Here is a 14,255-nt window from a genome sequence, read left to right on the forward strand (position 1 = left end):
ATATTTAACCCTTAGTTTAATTAATCTATATCGTAATTGTCTATTAAATTCCAATTATGGCCGACGACACTTGGCGTAGGGTGTGCCAGTGACACATCTCGGTGCCAAACCGTGCCGAGTCGAGCTGGTGCTGCACGGGCGTGTTGTTAGGATCATCTTGTTCGCAATGTCAATCCTATTATACTGTTTTTGAGTCTGTAAATGGGATGCTAACTCTGTGCCTTTTGTATATTTTTGAGTGTCTTTTGTTGCAAAGTACCTTGGGATCTCAATATTAGTGTCATCGCAACACGAGTTTTAGGTTTGCCCATGTGTCTCTCGGCATATGCCCTCAAAAACCACGGGCCAAAACTAAAATGGGACTTACTTTTAAAATATAACACTCCAAAAGACCTTTGATCCTCTTGGGTGGCAGAACTAGGGATGCTCATGCTTAGTAGTATAGGAGAACGGTTGAGAAGCATTAAGTGAGCCAGCTCTACAATCGAAGTGTTACTAGTTCAATGGTGTTTATTTTGCCCTCGATGGTTCTCCTGCCCTTTTAGATTTCTTATTGTTGCCATATCTTGTAACTTCCTTTCCTATTAATAAAGAATCACAACCTTTCCCCTAAATTGTATATTTTGCTTGTCTTTGTTTGTCGCAATCTAAACAAGTGTAACACTTGCGAAGCGAATGGTTGACTTAACTTGCAACTCGAAAGTTGAATGTTGTATGGTCTGTCTATTTCAAAGACTTAGCTCCCTCATTCACTTGTGGAATAGGAATAGATTTATTCTAGAATAAGCTTCCTTATTTTGGTGTAGTAACTAAACAATATCTTATTTTATTCTAGTTTACTAATTCAACACTCATTTTATTCCATACAACTTTTTAAAACTATTTATTAATAACCCAAGAATACTAATTTACCTTTGAGATGATAATACGTAATTATTAGTCATATCAGCTATAATTACTATCTCTTCTCTCTCTCATCTTTAATGGCAGCCCTGTGTACCTGCACATTGTAGGGTAATTGATGCCCTCAAGCAATATGGCATGCTCCTTGTAGCCTTCTAGCAATCTGCCGTTGGCCACGATGTCTCTATTATCACCAAGACCACTTGCGATGAGATCATCGACTCCCCCTCCTTTGCCTTTTGCAAGAAGCTCGCATTCGGCCTCCTTCGCTCGCTCGACCTTACGCCCGACCTCAACGACGTGCTCATCTCTAGCCTCTGGTCTGATCTCTCCTTCTCTGACCCTAATGTCTCCGCCGCATTGACCTCCCTTTCCCTATCCTATCGCCTCATTGCCGTCGACTCCCTCGCTGCGATGATCTCATCCTCCTCTGCCATGCCTTCCCGTCCCACCTCGACCGTGTCTCCCTATGGTGGGGCAACATTTTCGCCCTCGACTGCTTCAACGCCGTTGCCAAGTCTGCCTTCGGTGCTGCCGCCCTCCTCTTTTAAGAATTCGGAGGCTAGATTGGATCTAGGCTATTAGGATGTCCATCGGAGAGGGTGAAAAGGGGAATGTCGATTGGGTGGGAATGACGATTGTTGCGAGCAAAACCAAAGCTTGGATGTTGGTGTTGGCCTTAGATCTCAGTTGTAGACGGAGGAGAAGAGGAAAAAGAATGAAAAGGGAAGGAGTGATAGATTTGGGTTCGGTAGCATCAATGAACACCCGCACTAACCTGGCACTCGGGTGTTCATTGATGCTACCAAACCCAAATCTTTCACTTCTCTTTTCATTCTTTATGGGGAAGTCCGCAGTAGAAAGGCCATACTATTTACTATTTAACATATATTCTAGGGTATTTTCATCATTGGGTTTAAACATCAATTTTCAATACTATTTTATTATTTTAATATCAACTTTATATCACATTAAATATAATTATTACATTTTATACTAGTATTGAACTAAACATTAGGATATTTTATACTAGTATTAGCTCTTTTTTTTCTGGTATTAGAAATTAGAATACTTATGTTTGCTCCACCCTTATTCTACAAGTGAACACAGCCCTAGTTTATGATAGCATGCCGACCTGTGCCGATGTGGAGCCCAGTTTTTTTAACTTTTTTATTTTTACCAATCATCATCGAATAACCTTAGTATTATTCTTGTATTTGCAAATGAAGTCATCATCAACTTTATGTGTTCAATTATATTATGGAGTGTTAAATCATTAATATAAGTTTTAATGAATGTATTCAATCATATTATATGTTGAATAAAATTTCTATATGACTATTGTTGTATTTTTAATAAAATAGGTCATTTAAAAAAATAATCTATAGATAAAAGACTATAAGGTAGGTTTTCATATATGTATTCAAATAAAAAATCAAAGCTTGATGTGCCAAAGACCCAAAAATATTTTTAAATATTCTAATTTTTTTATTAAAAATATGTTAAATGTGTGCTAGTGGCATGGCAGGGCATGTGCCTTCGGCACTGCCATTGTTGAAACCATGGATGGCGGTGCCATGGCACGGCCCTTGTTGATGACCCGCTGGCATGGTACAGCACAACACGTGCTGTAAGAGAGAGAAAAAGAGAAGAGATCGACGCTTTACTCTTTGACCTCGTCGTTCGCCGCTCGCCCACTATTGTTCACTGTCGGAGATGAAGGCATTGTCGCATCCTATGCGAGGATGCCCTAGCCCCAGTCCCAGCTTGAGGAGGAAGAAGACCTCCGACGGGTTAAGGCGGGTGAATAAAGAGTTAAGTTGCTGAGCTCTTTGGGATGACGGGTGATGACAGCGGCAAGGTTAGCGGCGACGAAAGCTTGACGGGGAGCAAATTGCCGCTAGGAGGGGTGCCGTGTAACACCCCTCGTGCCACATGCCGGTATGCTGCCAACATGGTAAGTGCTGACTGGTACGCCCTATGCCGATTGGCACAGCCATAGTTGGTTGAAACTAACAATATAATGTTTTTGCAGTAATAAGAACAAAATGAAGGGGCTTGAATTATAAAACCGTTACGGGGGTTGTGAATGATGATAATGCAAAACATATGATGTTGTTGTTAAATTTCCCTATATTTTTCAAATTATCTTACATGCCAAAAATATCTTTAGTATTTTCTACATTTGCTAAAATGATCTTACATGCCATTGATATTTTTAGTACTTTCTACATTTGCTAAAGCAAGCTGACTTGTCACTAGTGATAAAATCAGGCCAAAAAGTTGTCATTTGTTACTTTCCTTTTCCCCTCTTGTCTGGTAATATACTGCTTTTTTTAGCACTCTACCTTCGCTCAATCGATAAGGACAGGAATTTCCTAGAATGCAGATAGACCAAAGTAGAGGCATTCATGGGAGCGCTCTTTTTTATTTTTCTAACCATTTCAATAGCATGGTTTTTGTTTGCCATGAGGTGATTTGAAAGTAATAATTGATTAGTTTTATAGCATATTCCTAAGTTTGTAGATATAGAGATATTTTGCTAAATACCTTTGCCATGGTGTGGCAAATCAGGTTCATGTCTCATTCATATAAAATTATCTGATTATCATATGAATTAAGATTTCTCTGTAGTATCGGACCTGATTGTTCTTTCATATGATGTTCTTATTCGAATGCTGTCGGTTAATGGGGGTATTTTAGATACATCATTTTGAATCTTTGATATATTCTCTAATGTCACATGAATAATGTGTTTCAATTAATAAATTAATATGCTACAAGTATGTCATGCAAAGATAAATTTCTGGTAGCAAGTCATATCAATTTGGTCATATTTTTTCATGTGGAGACCTCATTTTTATTAGTTTTGTTCTTCTTTTGTCACATTATGATGATGGATTTTGATCTTTGCAGGATGGGCTATGAGTTTACAGGCTGGGGAAGGGGAATGGAGTCTTGAGTTTTCCTTTTTCTCAGTAGTTATAGAGCTTACTGATGCAGGCCATGGTTAGTTCTCTTCTTATCCCTAGAAGCATCATTTATATTGTATTCTATTTTAGTGATGTTAGCTATTCTAATGTAAATCTTGGATGACAGAGCATATGGAAGATATTGTTGGTTTATTATTCAAGTATATTTTCCTCTTACAAAAATCTGGAGTTTCAAAATGGATTTTTGATGAGGTAATTGGAACTTTGTCTTTGCATTACGAAATTAATCTGCCCAGGTCACACATATTCTTGTAAAATTTCTAGTGTAGTGATTATAAGTTAGATTCCATATGAATATTCAAAATTTCTAAGTATAGTTCTAAATTGTCTTTCTCTTTTCATTTGTTCTAATAGTAGTTTGCGAATATCTTCTGAGTTCATTTTAAACCGATTTCTGATGAGCTTTTGTTGATAATTGCAAAGAATAACGTGCAATGGAACTACTCATGCCAGTGGCTAGGCTACAGGAGATGTGCCATGTGGTATGGGTGGTCTTGCTGATGGTGGGAGGGAAGATGCAATGGAGGGCTGCGGGTCAATGAGAAACAAAGAAATGGAGGTGGAGAAAACTTTTTAGTGTTGTAGGCTTTGGGTAGGCCTAGATGTGCCATGTGGTATGGGTGGTCTTGCTGATGGTGGGAGGGAAGATGCAATGGAGGGCTGCGGGTCAATGAGAGACGAAGAAATGGAGGTGGAGAAAACTTTTTAGTGTTGTAGGCTTTGGGTAGGACTAGATCACGAGTAGAGGGGAAGATGAGGAAGAAGAAACATGCGGTCAAATTAATTTAGTGGCTTTTAGTATGGGTTGGATTGTATTTTGGCCTACCAAACACAATTTGATCCTATCATCTAGTTATAGTCCTGTATTCTTCTGTCTCTCTCTCCCTCCCATCTCTTCCCCTCACATAACTGTCACTCCCTCACTTCCTCCACTTTCCTTGGCCTACTCCCTCTCTCTTTGCCGTTACTTTTTATCATTGATCACAAACTGATAAACATTAGAAATTAGCCTGCTGACACATGTAGTTTTGACAAGCCACTGGCAGTTTTTGAGTCCATCTAGGGTTGTAGACAAGCCAAGCTCGAGCGACCTGAGCTTGGCCTGACTTGGCTTGAAATTTATGGAATTCAAGCTTCACCCAAGCTCTATTTGACTTGCTTATGGCCAGCTTCCATAAAAAACTCTTACAATATACCATGGTAATTGGTTCCTTTTTACCAATTTTGGAGTGGAGGGTAGGTATTTGGGCTGTTCTAAGCGTTTTTTTGCCAAATACACCCACTAATAATATCAAATGTTGGACTTGAACACTGATCATTGTACTAAAGAAGACACATATTAACCAATTGTGCCAAAGAACAATCTTGCGAACTATATATATTATGTCGAGCTAATGTGAGCCAAGCTCAAGTGAGCTAGCCCATCTTGAATTCACGATCAATAAATGAGCTCAAATATTGAGCTCCAGCTTGCGTTTTATAAATGACCTCAAATTTTGGGTCGAGCGCCTTGCAAGCTCACGAGTTGGGTTGATAACCCTATTGGTTGCACCCAATGCTAGTGCTTATGAATCCTTGCTGCCCAGCATGTTTGTGCTGAAAGAGTGTCTGCATTGGTTCTCTTGTTGGCACATAAATTACTTCTACTCACTTTATATAAGGTGCTCGAGTTTTCTTCCTGCCAAACATAGTCCATACTTGATAGTTCTGGCAATTCCTTTTGTACAACCAACCACTAGCCCTTTGGCTGAATTTATCCACCGATTAGATGTCTTACATTTGATATTCTACATACATAAGATAGATGAGTTTGTTTTAGAGTAGAGAAGCCACAATAAATGGTAGATCTTTTAAAATTGATGTATGAGGTCACTGAAAGCAATTTTCATTCTAACAAATTTCTTTTACTAAAATTATGCTGTATGAGTATATTTAAAAAAGTATTGGGAGTACTTTCTTTCTGTCATTATTTAAAAGTTTGGTTTAGCATTCTACGTGGACATTTTATATCTTTATCTCATTATGGTACATGAACCCTGACATAGCATTTATTTTAAGCTTGTGGCAATATGTGAGACGGGGTTCCATTATAGAGATAAAAGTGCTCCTATTCGTTATGTTATGAGCATTGCTTCAAATATGCAGGTATGCTAAATACTATTCCTCAGTTAAAGAGAGACTATGACTTTTATTATTGATATCACTATTGCTACTTTTTATTATTATTGCAGTTGTCACTGTCTATGCTTCAAGTTTGTGTTGTTGTTAAATCTTTGTATTTTGTATCATTTCTAGTGTTAGTCTATAAGATTTATGTAGTTGATGGCAGGATAGTTCCAACTGCAAAGTTTTTCTTTACATTGTGGTTGTGACCTGTGTGTAGAGAGGTTGTTAAGCATGTATGTGTATAGATTTCCATCTAATTATGTCAATAATATAACATGCTTCTTTCTCCAAGGGAGAAAATATGTCATAAACTTTAGCCTTTGTTTTCTCCTAATTTAGGTTCTAGTTGAAAAATCTGTTAAAAATTTACATTCTTAGTGATAAATAATTTCTGGCAACCTTAAGTGCCAGAATGGTATGGATTTAATTGTTGATGAGGTTGATGTTTTTCAAAGGATATCATCTCGATTAAGGCAATTAGTCTTGACAAATAAGCATTGAGCCATCATCCTCTTTAATTTAGATCTACCTAATTTCTTCAAGGTTTTACATTTCAAACAATTTAATTTGGAGGATATGCATCAATTTCAGACAGAAGCTAGTATTAGAGCTATTGCCTGTCAAGAAGCAATTACCTAGGGAAGTTTTGCCTGTTAAGAAGCTTCAGATGAAACTTATGGAAATACTCAATCATTTTACAAGGGTCATTTTTCTGGGATATCAACTAGATTTTGGGATATATTTACATAAATTAAAGAAGAGAATATGGGAAATTCTTATCTTGTGCGTCGTAAATTTTTGCTTTTTAGTTTTTTCTTTTTTTTTTTGATTGGGAAGATTCAAATTAGTTTGGATTGTGATATGATGTTATAATGCTGAGAAATTAGTGAAGTACATGTAATTTGATTATGAAAAATTGAAGAAAATTTATTTTGTAGAGAATTCCACGTATTATTTTCCCCTTCTTGTCCCTCACAAGTCACAAGCCAGATGATCTTTCTTTAGCACTCTCTCTGACACACTAGCCGAACTTTCCTTTTACCCAGCAAGTTTGGTGGGTTACCTTTCTTTTCCTCATATCTAGGTGCGCCATCTGACATGCCAGTTAACACCAAGTCTGCATGACAGATATAAACCAGTGAATACTATTCCTTGGACTTATCCTGCTACATCATCCATCACTCCCATCACTCCCATCTGATCAACAAATCCCCATGCAGCGGCTTTTAAATCCTTGATCTATTTAACCAACAAATGTGGGTCCACCAAGCAAACAAACAAATGTTGTAGATTCTAGATACTAACTCTGAATTCTTCATGCCAAACTGATATCTATAAGAGTTAGTAGATGAAATTAGAGGTTACAATTGCAATTGAATTACAATTCACCGCCTGTGTGGATCTTGGATATAACCAAGGTTCCAAAAATCGGTATCGGGATCGGGATCGGTCGTCCGAAAAAATGATACGTATCGGCTGTATCGGCCGTATCGGCCGCTTGTATCGGATCGGACTATTTTAATTAAATAAAATTCTAAATATTATTACAAATGTTGAGAAATTTCTAAAAATTTAGAAAAAATTATAAGAAAATAAGAAATAATAATTACTCACATATAAAGCTTAAAAAGTAAAAATCTCTTTTTCTCCCTCTCTTCTTTTCTATCCCTCTAACTGTTAGTCTAAAGTATCCATTATCTCCCACACTCATTTTTTCTATCTTTTTCTTTCTCTCTCTTTCTCACCCTTTTTTTTAATCTTTCCCTCTCCCTCACTCTCTTCCTTTTTTCCTCTCTCTCATACTCTTTTTTTTTAATCTTTCCCTCTCTCTCACTCTCTCTTCCTTTTTTCCTCTCTCTCTCATACCCTTTTTTTTTAATTTTTCCCTCTCTCCCTCACTCTCTCTTCCTTTTTCCCTCTCTCTCTCTCATACCCTCTTTTTTTTTAATCTTTCCCTCTCTCTCTCTCTTCCTTTTTTCCTCTCTCTCATACCCTTTTTTTTTAATCTTTCCCTCTCTCCCTCACTCTCTCTTCCTTTTCCCTCTCTCTCTCTCATACCCTCTTTTTTTTTAATCTTTCCCTCTCTCTCTCACTCTCTCTTCCTTTTTCCCTCTCTCTCATACCCTCTTTTTTTTAATCTTTCCCTCTTTCTTTCACTCTCTCTTTCTTTTTTCCTCTCTCTCCCTTTCTCTCCCTCACTCTCCCTTCCTCTCTCTCTCTCTCTCTCTCTCTCTCTCTCTCTCTCTCTCTCTCCCCCTCTCTCTCTAGCTGCTGTTGACTGTGCAGCAGGCCGTGGTTTCGGCCTGGATCGGGATCGGCTATAGCCGATCCCGATCAGTTTCAGCTGATCCCACTCGAGATCGGCTGAAACTCGAATCCTTGGATGTAACATGAATAGTGGAATCTGAATGAACTTAAAATCTCAAGGCTGTAAGTTGTGAACCCTGAACCTCAATGTCATGCTATTATTTAATTTCTCATGATGCAGATTTTAATGTTCTCATCAACATTGTTTTGAAAAATTTCTGCCTTAATGCTTAGGCTCCCGTCTTAGATAGAATACAATTACGGTCGGCTTGGTTCTCATTTAGTTGACCATCTTAACATCTCATATTATATCATATTTTAGTATGTAAATTGACTTTGAAAATTAAAATTATTGTACATGCTGATAAATTAGTGGATTCTAATAGCTTACCGTAGTTCTTAACAAGAATGCATTAGTACATTGTTTAGATTGTAAGTATTAATTTTAACTTCATGTCTAATTATTATTTCTTTTATTTGTTTATGTTATAACTGTCTTGAATTCTGAGCACCCATCTAGACAACTTAGCATTTAGGCACTACATGATCCCTTGTTCATCTGTCTACTGCTGACAGTCTTTTACAAGTTAAAACCTTGCTCATCTGATGTGGTATCTTATTCTTTAAGACCCTGTTTAGTGTTTTGATTGATAAGTCACTCTGTTGAAAATTTTCCATGTATAATGCTACCTAATTGCTGGCAAGATGTGTACCACTAGAACATAAAAGCTTGGGTTACATGCATTTGTTAACTTTTGGCTTTCAGCTTTAGTGTAATTCTTTTTTATTTTGGTACATTTCAAATCATTAAAGTGTAAATTTTTTATCATCATGTTGGTCTTTTCCACTTTTGATGGTTATCTTGACATCATTTATTTTACTTCTGTATTACTGGTTGGTGGGCAACCTTAGAGAATTTTCACTGATTTGAAGTAATGAGCGCTTTTCAGTAATGGAAACTTGTATCATTTTAGTTGCTCGTGTCTATTGAAAGCTAACAAACAGTCACAATGCATGCTGTAGTAATCTGTCTAGTGTCAGCTGATGATTCTGAATTATCATGTCAGATATACCCGCCAGAAGATTGGTTAGTTGGATCATCCATGCCATCAAAATTCGCTCCAAGCACAATTCAGAAGATATTGGATGAGCTGACTCCAAGCAATGTCAGGTAATACCATAACAGGTTAATTTATCTTCATTGTTTGATCTAATATACTAGCATTTGAACCTTTACTATAAAATTTGCATCCAAAAGAAAGATATTCTCAAAGAATATAGTCAATATATCATCACTAAGCCCTTGTTTGATTCAATATCTTTTTTCCTATTCTGGATTTGGGTACACTATTATAGAATATTACATTAAATATTGTCAAGAATCTTCAAATCTCATTTATTGATAGTATTGCTTGTTGTAATGTCTCATGAATTCTTCGTACAAATATAGAGTTTGCAATTCTTATATTGAACATGTATTAGAATGGCTGTCACATGCACACTATAGCCATATGCATAACAAATGTGCTTTGGCTCTGGTGGCCATAGGTTCATCCGCTGAGTTGATTGCATAGAGGGGGTGCATTTTGAGCTTGGATATGTGAGGAGGTGGTACCACGAGTAGAAGTGGGCCCATGCAGTCATGGCAGGACTGCCATGTCTTGTGCAGAAGCACGTTCCAAAATAATTCGATGAAGGATGACCGCTTGTGTTTGCTTAAAGTAGGTAAAGCGATTCCCATGTGAGGTTCTCGGCACAGTGAACATGTAAATAGTCTCCTGTCCAAGTCAACCACTTAATTTCCTGTAATTCATAGCGCTTAATAGACCCTTAGGGCAGATCTTCCACTCTCTGCTGGGACTGACTTGCATAGAAGGAGTCCCATTTCTTTGGCAAAGGCCCTGTCCATTAGTCATTGAGGTTTTCCAATAGTAAGAATGATCAAGTACAGAGATCTTGAAACTTTTGTAGTTTGAAGCAAAGTAAGATGCTGCACCGAAGAACTTCAAGGAGTTCTCATTGATCACATGATGATAATGATGATGATAGACTCATATCATCCTATGAGCACGTCTTTTGATATCTAACTACTTATAGACTTAAGTCTTTTCCTCTTCCATCTTTAATCATGTTGAGTTTGAGATGGTTGCTTTCTTTTTCTCAATCTGTGATAAACTGTGCTTTGTGTTTGTCTAAGTCACACTTCATGGTTTTGATTTCAAGTAGCATGTATAAAATTTTCCTTCTTTGTGCAAACAATGTTTCTTTGAGAAGGTTGTGTAATAGGGATACATGTCTCATCCACATAATCATTGCAATCGATCTCAAACTAAGTCTCAAACATTATCACCATCACCATCCTCTTGGTATTCCCTTGAGTATCCGTTTATCCTTGCTGTACTTCCCTAACAGTCTGATCACTCATGTTCTTTGCATCTAATCCTTCTATGTTTGTCACTGTAGCCTCTTCAGCAATAAATCTATAAGATCAAGGAAAATCTCCCTCTTAATAAAGCAATAAGTTCTTCCGTTTCTTAGCAATATGCATCCACTCCATTATAGAATCCTTCTCGTACTGAGAAAAATTAGTGTGCAGAGGGTCAAATCTCCTTCATCTAATTTTTCCTTTTAATTCCTATATTTTGTAGAGTATTTTTCATAAATCTAACAACATGCTAAATCTATGTAGAAAAATGTTAACAAATGATAGATCTAGTAAAATTGAGCTAGATATATTATTTGTATATCCTAATTAGTTTTTAAAGTGTAAAATAAAAATTTAAGAGAAAAAAAAAAGGAAAAATATATCTTTTGATGGGACTTGAAGAAGAAATCTTGAATTCTTCCTCAATTTTCTCTCTTTCTCCTCTCTTTCACCTTCTTTCACCCTCTCACTTCCACTTCTTTTTTTAGTAAAGTGGCTGCCAATTAAAGAGACAAAAATCGTGACAAGTGGCAAGCAGAGTTTCATTTTCACCCGTTTAAACTTGTCTTCCATCACAAAGTTGCATCTTTCTTATTTTTTGAACTTCGATATTTAGTTTTAAAAATGTTAATAGACAAATTTCACGTGTATAGTCAAAATTTGAGGTTGACATTAATGAAAATGATTGAAATCAACTATATCTATGTGATCTTGCTTTGACTAAAACCAATTAAATAATGCTAACCCACAACTATTCTAAAAGTTTAAGATTATATATGACATTGAATACTCCCCCTCATGCCTTGGCTTGAGATATTTGATGGGCTGAAGAAATGAGTTTGAACTTAATGAGTAGAAGTTTTATATTGAGATTTGAAGTTCCCATCCATGAATCAACCTTCTCCTCTACTAAATCTCTCTTTATCCTTCTTGGTTCGGGAAATAGAACTACTAGTAAAGATACCTCCAAAAGGGATCTCTTTTGAGTAAGTTAAATATGTATCAGGCGACACTCAGGACGTGCAGCTCAATGCCCTACTCATATGGGCGATATAGATAGCGGTAGTTATCAGCATACTGCGGTGCACCTTGACACAGGAGAGTGCCATTGCCGACCCTTGTGCCACGTGTTGGCAGTCTACTAGCATGTCAATCTTTAAGGAGTCCATTACTAAACTTCGAGTGATGGAGGGAAAATTGATATTCCATTGTCATTGGTGACTTTGCAGAATTTAAAATAGTAGTCTTCAATAGTTCATATGTTTCAATAAAGTGAAATTGGTTATATTTGTCTTCTCATACAAATTTAGTATTATTTAGGTGAAATTTTGTGTCAAACATGAGAATTATGTGTTTTAACTAATTCAGAGGGGCTCGGCTGGCCCAAAATAGAAAAGTCTGAAAGAAGGCAAACTATATAAAATGTCTTACAAGTGAAAAGTGAAAAGTATATTTGTAGATTTTTTTCTTTTAGGGGCTTCTATGCAGAAAAGTTCTTGTTTGTTCTATGCAAAAGTTTGGAGAAACAAAAAAATTGCCTAATTGGTAGCACACTGATAGTATGACAAATGTGCATGAAAATGCAAGCAATAATAAAATGATATTGTATTTTGACACCAAAATGCAGATGTCAGATTTAGTTCATTTTTTCAGATCTCAAAGGGCATTGAACATATAAAGGTATAAGGGGACATGTAGGTAAGTTGCATTTATCTGACGGCATGTAAGGTCTTTTGGCTTTCAGGCATGGCTCTCTCTGTACTAGGCCTAGCCTATCTCATTCCAGAGTCTAGAGGATGGCAGTTCTTACAATCTAATAGTGTTTAACTCTTGGCTTCTTTTGTATGTAAAATATTGTAGGATGCTACCTTTTTGTACATGGATTATTGTGTGGAAATAACAAATCATTTCCATGACAAACATGCATGAAAACAAGCAATAATAAAATGAGATTGTATTTTCACACCAAAATGCAAATGTCAGATTTAATTCATTGTTTTAGATCAAAAAGGCCATTGAACATATAAAGGTATATGGGGACATGTAGGTAAGTTGCATTTATCTGACATGGCTTTCAGGCACAATTCTCTCTGTACTAGGCCTAGCCTGTCTCATTCCAGATTCTAGAGGATGGTGATTCTTACAATCTAATAATGTTTGATTCTTGGCTTCTTTTGTACGTGAAATATTGTAGGATACTACCTTTTTGTACATGGATTTTTGGTGGAAATAACAAATTATTTCTATGATATATTTTTGAAGTACCCTTTTTTACTTATTGTCCTTTTCATTGCTCTGTTTTCAGTTTTGGAATAATCATATGTTTATCAACAAAAGTTGTTCTCTTTGCAGAATATTTTGGGAATCTAAAAAGTTTGAAGGATCTACTGATACAATTGAGCCATGGTACTCTACAAATTATTCTGTTGAAAAGGTCACTGCTTCCACTATCCAGGTCTGTTCTCGATTTTGTTCTCCCAACTTAGGGAGACTCTCATTGTCACATTTCTCTTGTTGTGCATTTTCCTTTTTCTGGTATTGTTCAGTTAATCATGCTGTTCCTCTTCTCAGTATTACATATATTTAAATGCTGTGTAACTTAGATAGTTAAAGTGCCAGACTATGTCTGTTTTTTAGTAATCAAGTTCTATAAGTTTACAAATATGGGGTTGTAAAAGTTCCTAATTGGAATATAAATTAGTTGAGTTCTTATGCAGCAATGGGTAGAAAAAGCTCCCAGTGAAGTTCTAAATCTTCCTAAGCCGAATATTTTCATTCCAAGCGATTTTGGACTAAAGGAGGTGCAAGAGAAGGTAAACTTCATAACAAATGATTGTTCTTGACACATGCCTATTACAGATGCATTAAACATTATGGCTTACTTTTTTAACAGGTCAAATTTCCATTCATGCTAAGGGGATCGTCTTTTTCCAGATTGTGGTATAAGTCGGATTCTATGTTCTCCACTCCCAAAGCCTATACTAGGATAGATTTCAACTGTCCACAGGCAAATCATTCACCTGAAGCAGCAGTTCTTACCAATATATTCACAAAATTATTAATGGATTATTTGAATGAATATGGTAAGCCATCTTACGTGTGGTTATGCTTTGGGTTCTGTTATTAGTGGCTTATCTATAATATGTTTTGTCAGCATTGTCACGTGTGATTTTCCATCCAAGTATTAAGTAATCCATTATTAATTACATGTTCAACTGGGATTTGGGAGCCAGAATTGCCATGAGTTTTAGAATTAGTTCTTGAAGCATGCCAAAGCATCATTCAAGTATTCACCCTTTGTTCCACTATTAATTAGTTGTTCCAGTGGGAGAGCCATGAGTTGAGGATTATCTATTTGTATGCTATTGACAGAGGCAACAACATTGTTCATGGTCGTATTTATGGATCTAACGTAATTGCCACCATCTTAACTCTCTCATCTCTCATATACAGACACACAG

At 36.5% G+C, this 14,255-nt stretch overlaps 1 protein-coding gene across 1 annotated transcript in view; it reads left to right on the top strand.

Moving 5' to 3' along the window:
* Positions 1-14,255, top strand: part of LOC140758720 (insulin-degrading enzyme-like 1, peroxisomal) — a 55,480-nt gene that overhangs the window by 22,240 nt on the left and 18,985 nt on the right. The window contains exons 11-17 of the mRNA XM_073094983.1: positions 3,820-3,912; positions 4,003-4,088; positions 5,955-6,041; positions 9,437-9,540; positions 13,147-13,249; positions 13,512-13,607; positions 13,688-13,877. Coding sequence (XP_072951084.1) covers positions 3,820-3,912; positions 4,003-4,088; positions 5,955-6,041; positions 9,437-9,540; positions 13,147-13,249; positions 13,512-13,607; positions 13,688-13,877 — 759 coding nt within the window. The remainder of the gene's footprint in view (positions 1-3,819; positions 3,913-4,002; positions 4,089-5,954; positions 6,042-9,436; positions 9,541-13,146; positions 13,250-13,511; positions 13,608-13,687; positions 13,878-14,255) is intronic.

Source organism: Typha angustifolia, chromosome 4 (assembly GCF_048772165.1).
Source record: "Typha angustifolia cultivar Huaian chromosome 4, ASM4877216v1, whole genome shotgun sequence".
NCBI lineage: Eukaryota > Viridiplantae > Streptophyta > Magnoliopsida > Poales > Typhaceae > Typha > Typha angustifolia.